General features: G+C 45.4%; 1 protein-coding gene across 2 annotated transcripts in view; it reads right to left on the bottom strand.

Annotated features, from left to right (window-relative positions):
• The window catches only part of CFAP57 (cilia and flagella associated protein 57), a 157,040-nt gene that overhangs the window by 1,655 nt on the left and 136,908 nt on the right, over positions 1 to 18,477 (bottom strand). For both annotated transcript variants that reach the window (XM_032777682.2, XM_032777685.2), the window contains 3 exons: positions 7,555 to 7,671; positions 6,315 to 6,449; positions 6,087 to 6,230 (listed from right to left, as the gene is read on the bottom strand). In XM_032777682.2, coding sequence (XP_032633573.1) covers positions 6,087 to 6,230; positions 6,315 to 6,449; positions 7,555 to 7,671 — 396 coding nt within the window. The remainder of the gene's footprint in view (positions 1 to 6,086; positions 6,231 to 6,314; positions 6,450 to 7,554; positions 7,672 to 18,477) is intronic.

Raw genomic sequence — 18,477 nt, 5'->3', positions numbered from 1 at the left:
CTGATTAGGATGACCAGATGTCCTCATTTTATGGGGACAGTTCCAATAGTTGGGGCTTTGTCTTATATAGACACCTATACCCCGCCAACCCTCTGTCCCAATTTTTTGCACTTGCTATCTGGTCACCCTACATCTGGGTCAACAGGAGGTAGCACCATACCCATGGGGGAAAGAATACTGGGTATCATATGTGTCAGAGCTGTAAGTGAAACATAGATATTGCTATACTGGATCAGACTTGAGAATCATCTAATTTAGAAGTCTCTCTCAGTCAGTAGGTGGCACCAGATGCTTCAGGGAAAAGCACAAAAACCCTTGCAATAGGCAGGTATGAGATAATTTGCCCCTACACGTTAGGGCTCATCTGGATCTCCAATAGTTAGAGATTGGTTTAGGTCCTGAAGCATGAAATCTTTGTTATAAAAATAATTCTGAATATTCTTGTTATTCATGTAAATGTCTGATTCCTTTTTGAATTTTGCTAAGTTCTTGGCCTCAGCAACTTCCTGTGGCAGTCAGTACCAGTCTAATTACACATTCTATGAAAATGTATTTCCTTTTATCAGTTTTGTATTGGCCATCTTTTGTAGTTTCAATAAATGTCTTCCTGTTGTGTTACAAAACAAGGAGAACTGTAGTTCTTGATCTACCTCCTCTAGATTGCACATTACTTCATATACTGCTGTGGCTCCTGTTATTCTTCTCCTAAGATCATTCAAACCCCATCTTTTCAATCTCTTCTGGTATGAATTTTCTATGCCCTTCATCATTCTTATTACCCTTCTCTGAATCACATCTAATTCTGCAATATTTTTTTGAGATGGGGTGACAGTCCTGCACATAGTATACAGATTAGGCTGCATCACTGGTTTATATAAAGCTATTATCTGTACTATTCACCACTGCATTCCTTATGCATCAACATGTGGAACTCTTTGCCAGAGGATGTTGTGAAGGCCAAGACTATAATAGGGTTCAAAAAAGAACTAGATGAATTCATGGAGGATAAGTCCATCAGTGGCTATTAGCCAAGATGGGCAGGGTTGGTGTCCCTAACCTCTGTTTGCCAGAAGTTGGGAATGGGCGACAGGGGATGGATCACTTGATGATTCCCTGTTCTGTTCATTCCCTCTGGGGCACCTGGCACTGGCCACTGTTGGAAGACAGGATACTGGGCTAGATGGACCTTTGATCTGACCCAGTATAGCTGTTTTTATCCTAACATTTGTTTTGCTTTTTTTGACCACGGCTGAACATTGAGCAGAGGTCTCCACTGAGCAACTACAGTGGTACAGAGCCTTTTCTGAAGTTGATACAGTTAATTTAGAACCATGCCCTGTGTATGAAAAAAATAATTTTTTCCCCTGCAATGTATATTATTTTGCATTTATGAACCATGAATTTCATTTGCCATTGTGTTGCCCACTCACCTATCTTATTTAGGTTTCTCTAATGTTCCTCATAGTTCTCTCTGATCTTGACTAACTAAATTAGCCTTCTAGAATCTGGAAATTTTGCTGTCTCATTAATCACCTCCATCTTTCAAACTCATTAATAAATGTATTTAACACAGGATCTCATATAGAAGCTTGAGACACCTAGTGTTAACCTTTTGCCATGATGAAAACGGATAGATTATTTCTATTCTTTTGTTTCCCTCTCTTGGCCAGCTTTTGATCAATTACAATACTTTACCTCTTACCCTTCTGACTGCTTAGTTTCTTTAGTAGCCTCTTATTAGGCATTCTGTCAAAGTCTTTTTGAAAATGTAGATAAATGTCAGCCGGTTCTCCTTTATTCACTACTCTAGTGACACATTCAAAGGATTCAATAGCAACAGTACATGCCTGATGCTAGACAAGGACGGTAAATTTGTCAAGAATGATGCAAAAAAGAAGAAGTATTCAATAAACATTTCTATTCTGTATTCCTAAAGAAGCAGGATGATGTATTCATATCTTACATTGATAATGGAATACCTTTGGTTCCATCTCTAACTAGGGAAGATGTTAAAAAACAACTATTAAAGTTAAACATTTTTAAATCAGCAGGACTGGATAACTTGCACCCAAGATTATTTAAAGAATTGGCAAAGGAGCTCTATCAACCATTAGTGTTGATTTTAAACAAAACTTGGAACATTGGGGAAGTTCCAGAGAGGGGTTAAAAAGTTACCACATGCCAATCTTTAAAAAAAGAAAATGGCCTAAAGGTAACACCAGACTGGTTAGCCTGACATGCATTCTGGGCAAAATCATGTAAAGGATGATCTGGGACACAATCAAGAAAGAATAAAGGTGGAGGCATAAACAAATCCAAGCAATATGGCTGCATGGAGAACAGGTCACAGATTCATAGATTCCAAGGTCAGAAGGGAACATTATGATAATCTAGTCTGACCTCCTGTACAGCACAGGCCAGAGAACTGCCCCAAAATAATCCCTAGAGCAGATCTTTTTGAAAAACATCAAATCTTGACCTAAATTTTCAGTAATGGAGAATCCACCATGACCTTTGGTAAGTTGGTTCAGTGGTTAATTACCTTCACTGTTAAAATTTACACCTTATTTCCTGTCTGAATTTGGCTAGCTTCAATTTCAAGCCATTGGATCATGTTATACCTTTCTCTGCTAGACTGAAGAGCACATGGGTAAATATTTGTTCCCCATGTAGCTGTTCATAGATTGTAATCAAGTCAGCCCTTAACTTTCTCTTTGATTCTATCTCCCTCACCTCTTCCTTCAGTGATTGTGAACAAAACTTAGCATTTGATCTAGACTCTAAGTCTAACGGATAGTGCTTAGTAAACATCTGAACTGAACTCCATGTAGCTGATATACAAATCTCCACTAGAGGAATGTGTTTAGTAAAAACCATTGAGAATGCCTTTTCTGTAGAAGAGTGTGCTCTAACTGCTTCAGGAAGTGGGATAGTCATTAGTTTATACACTTCTTTAATATAGAGTCTCACTCATTTAAATAGAGTTTGAACAATAACAGCTCAGCCTTTGTTTCTTTCCTTGTAAGAGATAAACTTCTTGGGTGATTGTCTGAAATGATTAGTTCTGTCCAAATAGCATGCTAAAACCCTTCTGGCATCTAATATATGCAGTTTAGCCTCGCTCACATAGGTATGAGGTTTGGCAAAATACACCAATAAATTAATCAATTAATATAAAAATCAGATACCATCGTAAACAAAAGCCTTGGGTGAGTGTGCAATGTTACTTTGTCTTTATGAAGAACAGTAAAAGGTGGCGCTGCCATTAACATATGTGACTTGCTTATTCATCTTGCTGAGGCACTATCTATTAAAGGAAGCTTTTGTAATAGGTAAATGGAAAAATGGGCAATCCTCTCTGAGTTCAAATGGGTGTTGCATCCACTGTATAAAAACTAAATTAGATCCCAAGAAGGTACAGGGTCTCTCACCACTGGATACAGATTATTAGGACCTTTTAAGAATTTCTTAACTATAACATGAACAAACACCAATTTATTGTCTACAGGAACACAGTATGCTGAAGTTACAGACAGATGGACCTTAAGAGAGGGCAGCGAGTGACCCTTCCTCTTGGGATATAATAAATATTCTAGGATATAGTTATTAGGTTCTATATAAGAATCTACATTATTGATATTAATCCATAATAAAGTTGTTTTCTATTTATGAGCAAAACATTCGTATATTCTTGAATTAACCAACACATTTTGCACTTCTAATGAAAAAGATGGCTCAAAAAGTCAAAAAGCCTGTAATTGCTGGGATCACCTTTGGAGCCCTTTTTAAAAATTGGTGTCACATTAGCTATCCTCCAACCATATGGTACAGAAGCTGATTTAAATGATAGGTTACAGACTACAGTTAGTTCTGCAATTTCACATTTGAGTTCCTTCAGAACTCTTGGGTGAATACCATCTGGTCCTGGTGACTTATTACTGTTAAGTTTATCAATTTGTTCCAAAACTTCAATGACACCTCAATCTGGGACAGTTTCTCAGATTTGTCACCTAAAAAGAATGGCTCAGGTTTCGGAATCTCTCTCACATCCTCAGCCGTGAAGAGCGATGCAAAGAATTCATTTAATTTTTCTGCAATGGCCTTAGTCTTTGAGTGCTCCTTTAGGATCTTGATCATCCAGTGGCCCCACTGGTTGTTTAGCAGGCTTCCTGCTTCTGACGTAGTTAAAAACAATTTTGCTATCACTTTGAGTCTTTGGCCAGCTGTTCTTCAAATTCTTTTTTGGCCTTCCTAATTATATTTTTACATTTTATTTGCCAGAGTTTATGCTCCTTTCTATTTTCCACACTAGGATTTAACTTTCACTTTTTAAAGGATGCCTTTTTGCCTCTCATTGCTTCCTTTACTTTATTGTTTAGCCACAGTGGCACTTTTTTGGTTCTCTATGTTTTTTAATTTAGGGCATAAATTTAAGTTGAGCCTCTATTATGACGTCTTTAAAAAGTTTCCAGGGATTTCACTTTTGGTGCTGTACCTTTTAATTTCTGTTTAACTAAGTTTCTCATTTTTGTGTTGCCCCCCCTTTCTGCTACAGTGTTGGGCTGCTGTGGTGTTTTCCCCGCCATAGGGATGTTAAATTTAATTATTTTATGGAGTTGCAGCTAGCAAGAGATGTTAACAGTAACAAGAAGGGTTTCTTCAGGTATGTTAGCAACAAGAAGAAAGTCAAGGAAAGTGTGGGCCCCTTACTGAATGAGGGAGGCAACTTAGTGACAGAGGATGTGGAAAAAGCTAATGGGTTCAGGGAGCTGTATAATTTGGATGGCCTCAGTAAAAGGGGGGATCAGTCTCCTTGGGACTGACTGGCTAGAGTAGTTAGGAAGGGGTTAAACTAATAACAAAAGGGTTGGGTAAAAAGAAAGATGATATGAGAACTCAGCACAAAAATCAAGATATTGAGAACAAAATTAATCAAGAAGCCAAGGACATGAAGAGAAGAAATTCTTGAAGAGTTAAAGCCTGGCAGCCTTTGGCAAGGCAGCCTGCTTACTCAGGGCCCACAGCCCATACACAGAGAACAAGAAACAAGCAGTCAACCAAACTATGAGCAGACAGGCCAAATACATCACTCACCAAGTCCCATTACCACTCAACATAGAGTCTGCAGCTGTTCCCTCCAAAACTCTCCTTTTAGCCACCTCTATTTGCCTGCAGGCTCTTTTGCCTCTCCTTCACTTGTGTCATGAACACAGAGCATACTGAGCATTTTGACAGAGAATGACCTCTTCCCAAACATGGAAGACATCTAGCATGAGGATCACCTGCCAGGAACCTGATGGACAGGAAACCTATTTCTTAAAGCCACGCTCCTTAGTCTTCATTTCTGTCATCCTGGTAGTAAAGGAACTTATCTAAAACTATTCAGAACTACTTAAATTTTAAACTAACTGTGCCTGAATTAACTACAGTAAAACTAATCTAATTAGGCACTTGAAGTACAGATCCAGGACAATCCCAGAGTAGTTCCTAATCCATCAGCTGGTCATGGCTGGAAGGAATTGAGGTGAGGAACACCTTTTATACCCTCAGCCTCACAATCGTCATAATCACTGAGGGGAGGAGCAAGGAAGGGGCTTGAAGGCTCTAGTGGGCCCTGTTAGTTAACTCAAGTTAAGATTCCATCATCCAGGCTGCACCAGTGGGAGCATCCCATGAGTGGGAATATGCAGAGGATACCTGAAGAAGAATTTCATTATACAAAGAAAACCCTGATATTCACTTACAGTGGAGACCCCTTCCTCCTGCAATTTACACTGTGAAAGTGTAAACTTTCACACAGAGACTGGAAATAGCAACTGTTCCAGCCATCTCTTCCCTTACAGATCCCACTTCACCTCATCCATTACTCTGAGAAAACATGGCACATTTAAACACTTTCCCTTCAGCAACTTAGAAAACTTCCAGAGTTCCAGTGTAAGTGGAACTCTGGGAGGGTATCAAACAGAAATCTTCTCAGACTCCTGAGAACATACTGCACCAAGGAAGCCTGAGAAAGAAGAATTCTCTTCTGTGCAGCTTCTCTCTCCAACTGTGCCTGCCAGGAGCAAAGAAAATGGGCCAGGTACCTGCATGATCCGCACATTATCAGCTCGGTGGATCTCACTTTCCTTCACAACCTTCTTCTTCAGTGTTGCCAGATTCCTCTCAAGATGCTCTCTCTGCCGGGTGTACTCCTGCTGCAGATCTGTGTCAACCCCCACAATTTCCACCTGATGAGAGACAATACACAGGCTCAGAAGGTGTGACACCAGAGATGTGCTCATCTACCATGAGAGGAAAGAGCCCCAACTCACCATGTCTGCCTGCTGCACGTATTTGTCGTAGAGTTCCCGGATCCCCTCCTTCAGTTTTTTGGGCTCCTGGATGAAGCCCACGCAGTTATGAAGATCTGTTTTAAACCGCTTGACAAGAGCTTCCATGTCTCGCTCCTGCAAGAATTATACATGAACACCCACTCAGAGCACACTGTCATGCATGAGGACCTCCTGGAAGCTCAAGTTGAATTGTTGAGAATCCGCATGTGTTATTTATACTTTTTGTTTCTAAGAATGTGCCATCTGGACATCTCCCAGTTGGAAAGAGAACTTCTTGGCCTTTGAGTGCTGTCAGACTTAAGACAGTAACAAATCTTGCCAATAACTAACATCCCTTCTCACCCTATAAAAATTGCACTGCACTAGTGCTTGGAGGCCCCATTCAGATTAAGGATCCTGTTATCTTGGACACTTCAAAAATACAGTTCCTGCCCAAAGAGCTTACAATCTTACTAGAAACAAGAGGCAACAAGTAAATGTAACAGGTGATAGGACAGAAAAACAGGTGCAGATGGTAGCTATGTGCTCAACTTGATGGCTTCATATCAACACCCTCTCCTCATTCTCCCTGGCACAACATTTCTTATTTGCTCACTCTGTACCCTGCCTGCTTCCCCAGCCCTATCCTTGGCTATTAAATTCCTTCATGCCCACTTTCAAATCTCTTGCTCCTTCCTCTCTGACCTTTCATATACCTCTGACATGGTTCCTTCAACTATAAGTATGCCCTGATATCCATGCACCAGCCCCCCCTCTACCTTTCCTGACTAGTTACTGCGTGTCATTGCAGAGGTCCAGCACAGATGGTACTCTTGGGAGGGAACAGGTTGCTGAGGCCACATATTCCCAAACTCTCTGCCTTGGGTGTGGCAGAGAGATTCACTTAGCCCTCTCCCCAACTATTCTATGAATTGTCACTGAATACACAGACCTTGCAGCATATCCAGAAGGACAGTGCACACAGGCTCTGTTAGACCAAATGGTTGGAGCTTTGGTACTATCTACCTCTCTATAATATCCAACTCTCACACAAGCCTTCATACTTGGAAAGCTCTTGTCTCTGATCCCTCCTGCCACAGCGTCTCTTCCCCTTCACTTCTGCACAGTACCCAAGAAGGGAAACTCTGTCCTCAAAGCCACACATCTATACTGTCCATGTTCCTAATAGCTTGCATTTTGTATGACTTGAGATCTCTGCCATCAAGATTGTGCCCCATACCTTCTGCTGCTCCTTGTGCATCTCACGATCAGTGGCCTTTAGCTTCTGTCGCAGCTCTGTGATGTTCAGTTCCAGCTGCATGTTCTGCTTGTGGAAACGTTCCAGTTCTCCCTCCATCTGCAAGGAAGCAAAAGAAGGGGACTGGGACTGTGAAAGAGACATGAGCGATGGAATAACATAGATTACAAAGTCAAAAGGACCTAATACACAGGCCATAGAACTTCCCCAAAATAATTCCTACAGTATATCTTTTAGACAAACATCCAATCTTGAATTTAAAATTGTCAGTGATGGATAATCTATCACAATTCTTGGTAAATTATTGTAATGGTTAATTACTGTCACTGTCAAAAATGAAAGCCTTCTTTCCAGTCTGAATTTGCCTAGCTTCAGCTTCCAGCCATTGGATTGTGTTAGACCTTTCTCTGCTAGATTGAAGAGCCCATTTGTTGCCTCATGGAGCTATTTTAGACTAATCAAATCAGCCCTTAACCTTCTCTTTGTTAAGTTAAATAGATTGAGCACTAGAAGGCAGGTTTTCTAATCCTTTAATCATTCTGGTGGCTCTTCTCTGAATCGTCTCCAATTTATCAACATCCTTCTTGAACTGTAGGCACCAGCACTGGCATTCCAGCAGCAGTTGTACCAGTGCCAAATATAGAGGTAAAACAACCTCTCTACTTCTATTCAAGATTCCCCTGTTTATGCATCCCAGGATCATATTAACTCTTTTGGCCACAGCCTCACCCTGGGAGCTCATGTTCATCTGATTATCCACAATGATCTCCAAATCTTTTTCAGAGTCACTACTTTCTAGGATAGAGTTCCGCTTCTGTAAATATGGCCTACATTCTTTGTTTCCAGATATATACATTTACATTTAGCTGTATTAAACCTCACAGTGTTTGTGTGCCCTAAGTCATCAAGTGATCCAGGTCAGTCTGAATCAGTGAACTGTCCTCTTCATTATTCAGCACTCCCTCAATTTTTGTGTCATCTGCAAACTTTATCAGTGATAATTTTATGTTTTTTTCCAGGTCATTAATTAAAATGTTTAATAGCTTAGGGCCAAGAACCAGACCCTGGACCCCACTGGAAACATACACACTCTAGACTATTCCCCATTACAGTTACATTTTGAGAGCTATCAGATGTCAGATTTTAATCCATTAATTTAACATGTGCCATATTAATTTTACATTGTTTTAGTTTTTTAAATGAAATTAACATATCATACATTACCCTGACAGTTAGGTAGTTAGCTATCCTCATGTTTAAAGAAGATGAAGAAAATAATTTTCCTCCCCAAATAATCTACTTTTCCCCCTCTGTGTCACTGGGGAAAGAATGTAAATAGCCTGTTCTTGATCACTGCAGCTTTTACCACAGAATTAGTGGGAGAAGGTAGGTGAAAAAATAAAAACAAAAAACATTATCAGATCCTGTATGAGGGGTTAACTGTTTTTTTTAACAATTGGTTGACAGGAAGTCAGAGTATACCATACTGATTTTGCTGGCTGCCAGCGACTCTCCAGAATGGGCAGAGAAACTTTGTAGAGGTATTTCCAAGGATTTAAAAGACAAAATGAGACATTTCCACCAGTGAAACAGAGGGTAATTTTAAAGTAGAAACCCTTCTGCTAACTTGCTCAGAAAGTGAGGAAGCTGAAGTACTCCCACATTTTCATCTAGAGAGTTCCTGGTCCTAATGCAAAATCTTGATTTCTAGAGGTGTATCACCTTCCTCTGCTTCATCATATAAGATATCTTGGATCAGCACAGGAGACTTATCACTTGGTATCGGATCTGAGTGTCCCAGATCTAAAGAAACATCATTGCATCGATGCAGACCCCAGGTCACACCTCTTGAAGGAGCTTGATATGGAAATCCTGGAGTTGGACAGTATGACCAAGGCATCAGTGGAGGCCCTTGCCACTCCTACCAACTTGCCCAGTCTGGTATAATATTATAGTTAGAAGGATGCATGAATTTATGAGAGTCTAATTAAAAAAAACACCCCTCAATATTGAGGCTCTGGAAAAAAACAGTTGGATCACTCTCTTCCTCTTAATGTAGATCTGAGCCCAGATTCGATAAGAAAATAATTGGGGATATCACTCAGATAGAGAGCCACAACAGCAACAGAGGTGATAGAGTTCTCTTAGATGACTGATGCATTCTGATGCACCCCAGAACAGAAATCTCTCGATGAAAAAATGAAGTAAGACATGCAAGTAGATTGTCAGTCAAAATGTAATAACCATAAACTGGTTATGTCAGCAACAGCCTGAACAAAATATAACAGTCAGAACAAGAGATATGTAGCAGTAAGCCCTGAATAGCTTCCCCCCCTGCAAAAGAAACAGGGACAGGAACACCAAGTTCAGGAAGCAGGAACCAGGCAACAAAACAGGAACAAAAACGAGAAAGATCACACACACACACACACACACACACACTTTCTTTTCCTTCTCCCCAAAAATTCAGTGGTACCTAGCAATGTTCCCTCTAATTTTTCCCATCCAAGTGTGGCATTAATTTTTTTATGTGCACCAAATTATCGAGGTAATGTGTGGATGTATGTCACCAATATAAAAAAAATAGATATAATATATACTTTTTAAAATTTACCATAGGGACAATTACTTCAGCCAGGAGAGGTTAGGCGTTTTAGACCCTCACTACTCAAAGAATTCAATTTAAGCGTAAGAGACAAATAAAAATTATGAAATGCATAGACCAGTCAAAAAACTCAAACAGCACTTTGAAAGAAGACAATTACAGAGTATATGTGCATTGCAGGAAGTATCAAGAAGTAACACCAACCACCACAAGTATGTGTTGGGAGGTTATTGTGAAAGACAGAGTGTGTGTGTGTGTGTGTGTGTGTGTATGAGCCACACTGTGTGTGTGTGTGACAAAGTGTATGTATGTGTGAGACACAGTGTCTGTGTGTGAGAGAGAGACACGTGTTGCCCCTTTAAGTACATTGCCCTTTTAAGTACATTGGCACTCAAAGCAGATACAGCAGCAGCCACCAACAAGCTCCCTCTGTCCCACTCCTGAGCCCTGTCGCATCTTTCCCCCCTCCCCCTCCCACTCTGCAGAGATGGGATACAGGGGCAGGGGACATTGGTGCCCCTTTTGTCCCCACTATGCATAGCAAGCAGGAGGCTCCTGGGAGCAGCTCCAGTTTCCAGCCAATGGGAGTGCGGAGCTGGTGTTTGGGGTGGGGGTCCTCCCCACCTAGGACCCGGACCAGCTGGCTGCTTCCACAATGCAGTGCAGTGCCAGCTAGGAGAGGTATGGACTAGCATGTCTCAGTGATGCCGCCAACGGACCTTGAATGGCCCAGTCGGCAGTGCTGACTGGAGTCGCCAGGGTCCCTTTTTGACAGGGTGTTCCGTCAAAAGCCGGACACCTGGTCACCCTACCACATGGCTGCACAGCTTACAGTGAACTTAGGCTAACCAAAAGCACCAGGTATCCAGGGACCTCTTATTTAGCTCAGGGGTAGTTACCGGTGCTGGGGTGCAACTTTCCCAGCTGGCCACATGACATCATTGTAAGCATAAAAATCATCCTCTTCTCCCTTTGTTCCCTTTTCAGAAGGCAGTATATCTTGCTGATTAGCAATGCATTCTCCTCGTGGTAAATGCACTTGCCATGCTCCCTGCATGGGTATGGAAAACACTTCCATATCCTCCCCTAACATATGCTGCTTGCATGGATACACTTGTTGAAACTCACACATTCCCTAGTCACATCAGCTGGCTTCAATGATGGCAAAGGGATGGGATGAATATTTTCCAAAAACCTAGACAACTTGGTCCTCAGAGGTCAGATGAAGAGCCGATAAAATGAGGTTTCTCCAATACTTTCATGAGCTTTGCTCCAAATATCATACAAACCACAATTTAATGCAATAGGGAAGGGTGTATCTTGACATTCCTCCAGTAAATGAGCTACATACTTCTTTAGAGTGCCATGCAGTCTCTCCGTTATGCAATTTCCTTGAAGATGGTATGCGGCAGATTTATCAATACTCGTCAAAGCCTTCAAACTGTCTTGATACATAAGGTGTCCCATTGTCTGAAACAAGGCTCTCCGGTAGGCCAAACAGAGTGACTCAGGTGGTTAGGCAAGAAATTAGCTCCTTTGCCATGCCTTGTGAAGTTACGAAGGCAAAGAGGTATCATGAGTAATAGCCTATAACAGTAACCAGTGTGTAGCCATGCAGTCGAATAGAGGGGTTAGTAATATCCACCACAATTCCCTGCCATACTCCATAACTACTGGTTTCAAATGGGCCAGAGGAACAGTAGTTCTATGCATTGTGCAAGCTAAGCATGCCTTCATATGACACTCAATGTCTGAGCACAGCACTGGCCACCAAGCATATTTATGCAGTAGTTCCTTCATCTTCGTAACTCCAAATGTCCTTTATAAGCCACATCCAGGGCTGCTTCCCACAATGCTGGTGGGATGATCATCTGGGCTCCTCTGCATAAGAAATATCGAGTAGTACGTCTTCACTGTGAGCTCAGAATGAATTTTGTAAAATATAGACAAAGTTTTCTTAAGGCCTGGGTCCATCCAACACACTTGTATAGCACTGTCAGAGGACAGACTCCTCTGCCGCTCTGGGGTTCCTCACAAACAATCTTGGATGCCTCTTGCATGTCAACATCTCTGTGAGTTTTATTAACGTTACCACCATCAAGTCCGCACCACAATCCCTACGCAGCACTTCTAACTACACTATCCTTCAACCCTCAGTTTTTTCTCCGGGGAGAGGAAGAGGAAGTAATTTCACCAACCAGAAAAGGACAGTTACCTGTTCCGTAACTGGTGTTCTTCGAGATGTGTTGCTCAGGTGTATTCCACAGTAGGTGTGCGTGCTCGCCACATGCACTGGTGCCGGAAGTTTTTCCCCTTAGCAGTACCTGTAGTTGGGGAGCACTGCTGCAATGCCTAGAGTGGCGTCTCTATAGCATGCTATCAGGGGAGCTGCACACTCCCCCCACCCTTGGTTCCTTCTTGCTGGACAACTCCGACAGAGGGGAAGGTGAGTGGGATGTGGAATACACCTGAGCAACACATCTCGAAGAATGCCAGTTATGGAACAGGTAACTGTCCTTTCTTCTTTGAGTGATTGCTCATGTGTATGCAACAGTAGGTGACTCCAAGCTATATCTGATGGAGGCAGGTAGGAGTTTAAGGGTTTTTGGGACGCAGTACTGCCCTACCAAAACCAGCGTCATCCTTTGCTTGGGAGACGATCGCATAATGCGAAGGGAATGTATGGACAGAGGACCACGTGGCAACCCTACAGATGTCTGGGACCGAGACGTGGGCTACATAGGCAGCCGACGAGGCTTGAGCTCTCATTGAATGCACCCTGATGATCGGTGGCGGGGAAATCCCTGCCAGATCGTAATATGTGCATACGGATGAGGTGATCCAGCAGGAAAGGTGCTGGGTGGAAATAAGTTGCCCCCTCATATGCTCAGTCAATGCAACGAACAATTGCGAGGATTTCTGGAACATCCTGGTCTGGTCGAGGTAGAAGACCAGTGCCCTATGCACACTGAGTGTATGAAGGCGACGTTCCTCGTTGGAGGAGTGGGGCTTAGGGCAGAGAACAGGGAGGAAAATGTCCTGTTCCATATGGAAGGCGGAGACCACCTTTGGAAGGAATGGGGGGTGTGGGTGAAACTGGACCTTATCCTTGTGGAAGACCGTATGTGGGGGTTCTGAGGTTAAGGCCCTGAGCTCCAAGACATATCGGGCTGATGTGATAACTACAAGGAATGCTACCTTCCATGACAGGTAAGACCAGGAACACTTGGCCAAGGGTTCAAAGTGAGGTCCTGTGAGATGGGATAGCACTAGGTTTAGCTCCCATTGCGGAACAGGGGACCTAGCATACAGGAATGAACGATCCAGGCCTCTTAGAAAGCGGGAGGTCATAGCATGAGAAAAAAAACAAGTGGCCTTGCACTGGTGGGTGGAAGGCTGATATGGCTGCCAAGTGCACCCTTACAGAGGCAGGAACTAGCCCTTGAGTCCTAAGGGACAGGAGGTAATCAAGGATAATCTAGAGCAGTGCAGACGATGGGGAGGTACCCCGCTCCGCCACCCACCTAGAGAATCTGGACCACTTTGCCAGGTATGGCCAACACGTGAATGGCTTTCTACTTTCCAGGAGGACTCATTTAATGTCCTCTGAACACCTCCCCCCCTCATCTAACCACTGAGCACCTATGCTGTCAAGTGGAGCGCGGCTAGGTTGGGGTGGAGGAGGCGGCTCCCCTCCTGGGAAAGGAGGTCCGGGCAAAGTGGTAGCCTCTGTGGGGGGGCCGCTAAGAGGTGCAAGAGGGTCCCATACGAATGTTGTCGGGTCCAGTCTGGGGCTATGAGGATAACCCATGTCCTGTTCATTTTTACTTTTTGCAGGACCTTGTCGATCAGGGGAAAGGGGGAAAGGCACAGAAGAGTTGGCCTGACCACTGAAGGAGGAAGGCATCCAAGATCGCCCCCTTCTCCACTCCTCCCCTGGAGCAGAACTGGGGACAGCGCCGGTTCTGGTAGGTTGCAAAGAGGTCAACCTGGGGAAATACCCACTCTTGGAAGAGCTGGTGGATGACCTCCGAGTGGAGCGACCACTTGTACTGGTGAGAGAAAACCCTGCTGAGGTGATTGGCTCGCACACTGTGGACACCGGGTAGGTGGAAGGCTCACAGGGAGATATCGTGGGCTATACAGAATTCCTATCGGCTCAGGGCTTCCAGGCATAGGGCTGAGGAGTGAGTCATGCCTTGTCTGTTGATGTGGTACATCGCAACGGTCCAAGGTAATATGGGACCAGGCATGGTAGAAACGTGATAGACAGTGCAGAAAGGGATGATTGTCCTGGGTGAGAACTGGTAGTCCATCCTCTGAAGCACCTTCAAAACAGGTGCTTAGGGCCTGGGGGTGGCTTAGACTGTCCTTGACCTTGACCAGGAGGAGGATGAGACAACCTATGTCGGGAGTATCTGTTCCTCCGACGATAAGGGTCCTGTCGTGGCCTTGATTGGAAAGGGCATTGCCGAATGGTCTGCGGTTTAAAGGGCTTCCTCTGGGTAGCTGGGGTATGCATACCTAAGGACTTAATGGCACTTCTGGTGTCCTTTAAGGTATGAAGACGGGAGTCAGTTTGATCTGTGAACAAGCCCTGGCCATCAAAAGGGAGGTCCTGCATAGTATGCTGGACCTCAGGTGGAAGACTGGAGGACTGAAGCCAGGCACTCTGCTGCATGGCGATTCCCGAAGCCAGGGTATGCGCAGCCGCGTCCGCCGCATCGAGAAAACCCTGGAGGAAGGTCTTAGCAACGAGTTTACCCTCCTCAGCAATAGATCCCAGTTCCGCATGAGCCTCTGCTGGTAGAAGATCTTGGAACTTTAGGACTGCAGACCAAGAATTAAAACTGTACCTGCTGAGGATCACCAGCTGGTTAGCAATCCACAGCAAGAGGCCCCCAGTGGAATAAACCTTTCCCCCAAAAAGGTCCATCAGCTTTGCTTCTTTTGAATTGTGAGCGGGCCCCTGCTGGCCCTGCCTTTCCCTGGCATTCACTGCATCTACTACCAATGAACATGGGGCAGGGTGGGTAAACAGGTATTCATGACCCTTGGTAGGAATGAAGTATTTTCACTCCACTCCCTTAGCCATGGGGGGAATGGAGGCCTGGGTTTGCCAGAGGGATTGTGCATTATTTTGTATAGTTTTGTTTGTGGAAGGGGCCACCCTGGGGGGCCCTTCTGGGCCTAGAATATCTACCATCAGGTCCTCATCCTCCACAACCTCCTCGATTTGGAGGTTCATACTGAGGGCCATGCACCTCAACAGCTCCTGGAGAACCCTAAAGTCCATGGTGGGGGGTCCAGAGGAGGATGTGCCAGCCACAGCCTCATCAGGTGAAGATGAAGATGACTCCACCAACAGGACAGGTGTGGGTGAAACATCCTGATCAGAGGTGGCTGGCTCCTCCTGGGGAGCCAGAGTAGCCTCCGGTGCAGGCGCTGGATCTACAGTTTGATCCATGTCTGGGGAAGGCGGCTAAGTGTTGCCTCAGGAGGCCTGTTAGTGGAGTGAGACGGTGGCCGGGCAACTAGGGGAGCACCCTGGGCCTGATCATATGCCCAGGGTGTCCAAAATTGCCACTGGGGTTGCCAGTGAGTTGTTGGGGGTACTTGACTGAGGCTTCTTGGAGCAGAGTGCGGAATATGTCTGAGACCCCAGATGCTCTCTCTGACCTGCCCAAAGGAGATCTAGACTGAAACAGCCAAGGGGTGTCGGTGCGGGAGTGGGCTAGTGCGGGCACCAAGTCACTTGGCAGGCCCGGGTCACAGTGCTGTGAGGTCGAGCATGACCGCGAGCAGTGCCGCGGTGGTGAGTGATGCCGAGCTGGGGAGTGGTGCTGTGATGTTGAATGGCGCTGCGATGTTGAGCGGCGGTGGTGTGAGGAGCGGTGCTGCGATGTGGAGTGGTGCTGTGACAGGTGCCGTGACCATGGCGATCGCTGATCCAGAGATCGGGAATCTGCAGCGCGTCAGGCCTAACGATGCCGCGAAGTCACAGATCGAGATCTGGACCTCGAGTGGGACCATGAATGAGCAGTTGAAAACGACCCCAAGTGTGATCGGCTCCGAGGTTTGAGACTGTGGGACCAGCGCCATGAGTCATACCAGTGCCCTGAGTCAGACCGAGACCTGTGGTCGTGCCGGGACTCAGAACGGCACCAGAACTCCGAGTGGGGCTGAGATGCTGCCCTGGAACTGACGGGCGAAGCATTGCTGGCTTGCCCTTGGATGGAATCGAAACCCAAGTTGGGGATACTGTCGGGGCTGGAGGCATGGGGGCCATCATCTCAATTAGTCCTCTCGCCACCTCAAAGGTATCCAGCGTAGAAGGAAGGATGATCTCTTCCATTTGCGCCGTCTCATGTGGAGGAATGGACAGGTTAGATATTCATCCAGGGTCTTGCACTGTTGGGCCCGTGACCTCTGTCTCAAGTCTATGGGATGGTCCTGCCAGAGTTTGCTTCTTGGCAGCAACCAGGGAATGGGATCGGTGCCGAGGCAGGCGTTTTTGTGGCCTGGGAGAATGTCAGTCCCAAGAAGAGCATGGAATCTTCCGTGGCGCCAGAGCTGGTACCGTTGAGGGGGGGTGCTCCGCACCAAGGCACTCGGGCCCACATCTTGAGAGGGCTGCAAAGCCGACTCCATGAGGAGTTGCGTAAGACGGAACTCCCACTCCTGACGTGTTCGAGGTTTGAACTTTTACAAATCTTGCACCTATTTGCCTGATGGCCTTCCCCAAGACACCAGAGACAGGAATTGTGGGGGTTGCCCGTGTAAATGGGTTTTCCCCTTATCGCTGAGATACTGGATACTCGAACATGGGGTCCAAGATAAACTGTTAGACTTCTATGAGCAAAGCAAAGAGACTGCAGAGGCAATAAGCAACACATTACTTGAAAAACTTGCGACACATAAACTAGACCTAAATAAAGTGTCTTCCTACTGTGCTGATAATGCAAACATGAATTATGGAAAGTGACAATTGGTGTACCAGAATTAAAAAAAACGAAACAAAAATATCTTGCCTGCAAACTGCCCTGCCCATGTTGTGCACAATGCTGTGAAACATGTTAGCAATACCCTACAAGTTGACATTGAGACTCTGGTGATTAAGACATTCAATCATTTCAGCAGTTCTGTTAAGAGAGTAGCAGCATTGAAGGATATGTTTGACGTTGTGGATATGGAATATTTCACTTTACTGAGCCACATTCCAACACTCTGGTTGAGTCTTTTCCCAGCTGTAAACAGGCTTGTAAATACGTGGCAGGCTGTTAAGTGCTACTTTGTTTCTCTGGGCAGTGAGAAGTGCCCAAAATCTCTATGGATGCTGTTCTCAGACATGGAAAATGGTGAACAAAGTGAGAGGCCTAGCAAAGTTGAGGTTCATCTGTTTTTCCTCCAGAATGTCCTCAAAATCTTCAATGATACTGTGCTCTGACAGCATGTGAAGTGCATGTTGTGGCAGAGCTCTGACCTTGCTCCCCTGGGTTCTGCACTTCTAGGTGGTTTATGCTAGCCTCAGTGGCTCACTGTGACCCTCCACGTAGCCCTTCTCTTTCTAGGGCCAGGGTTACAGTCTACTGAGCCTGTAAACGGGTTGGGACTCACCACCCGCGGCGCCTCCTGCTGGTGACTTCGGGAATTAGCTCGATTCCAGTGGAGCGCCCCCTCCTGGTGGTGTCCCGTCCGTTGTTCTGCCCTCTGCTCTCCACTGCTGTCGCTGGACCCGCGTTGCTCCCTGCTCGGCGGTGTCCTCTTCAAGGCCACTGCCCTCCGGCAGTGTCCCTTAGTCCATCTGGATCCCCTTCCGGGGGTCAATGATCAACGGTCTGACATTCCAGCCACCATATGCAACCACACACCCCAAAGTCTAATCCCTCTTGTCAGGGATCGGGCGTAGTCTATAATGGCCGCTCTCTACGGCTAATGGCTGGGTGTACTGCAAGGAGGAAGGGGGGGACCCAGACCTGCCTTCTACTCTGGGTCCCAGCCCAGGGACCTTCTGGCGTCAGCCTCGCTGTCCTCTTTCTTTCCCCTCCTCTGTCTGTTCCCCTGGGCCACTTCCCCTACAGCCCCTTGCACCCGCTAGGTCCTTCCCTTCAGGGCCTGCAACCTGGCGGCTATGGGCTAGAGCCTTCTAGCCTCCCTGAGCCTGCCCAGCACTGCTCTGTCCGCGGTGCTAGTCTCCCCCTTGGAGACCGACCTTCCCCTGTCAAAGGCCTGGGACAGACTGACCGCTCCTGCTCTGGGCAGCCTTTATATATGGGTGAGCCTGGCCCTGATTGGTTCCC

This window comes from Chelonoidis abingdonii, chromosome 7, assembly GCF_003597395.2.
Source record: "Chelonoidis abingdonii isolate Lonesome George chromosome 7, CheloAbing_2.0, whole genome shotgun sequence".
Taxonomy (NCBI): domain Eukaryota; kingdom Metazoa; phylum Chordata; order Testudines; family Testudinidae; genus Chelonoidis; species Chelonoidis abingdonii.
This window is presented reverse-complemented; position numbering and strand designations above follow the sequence as displayed.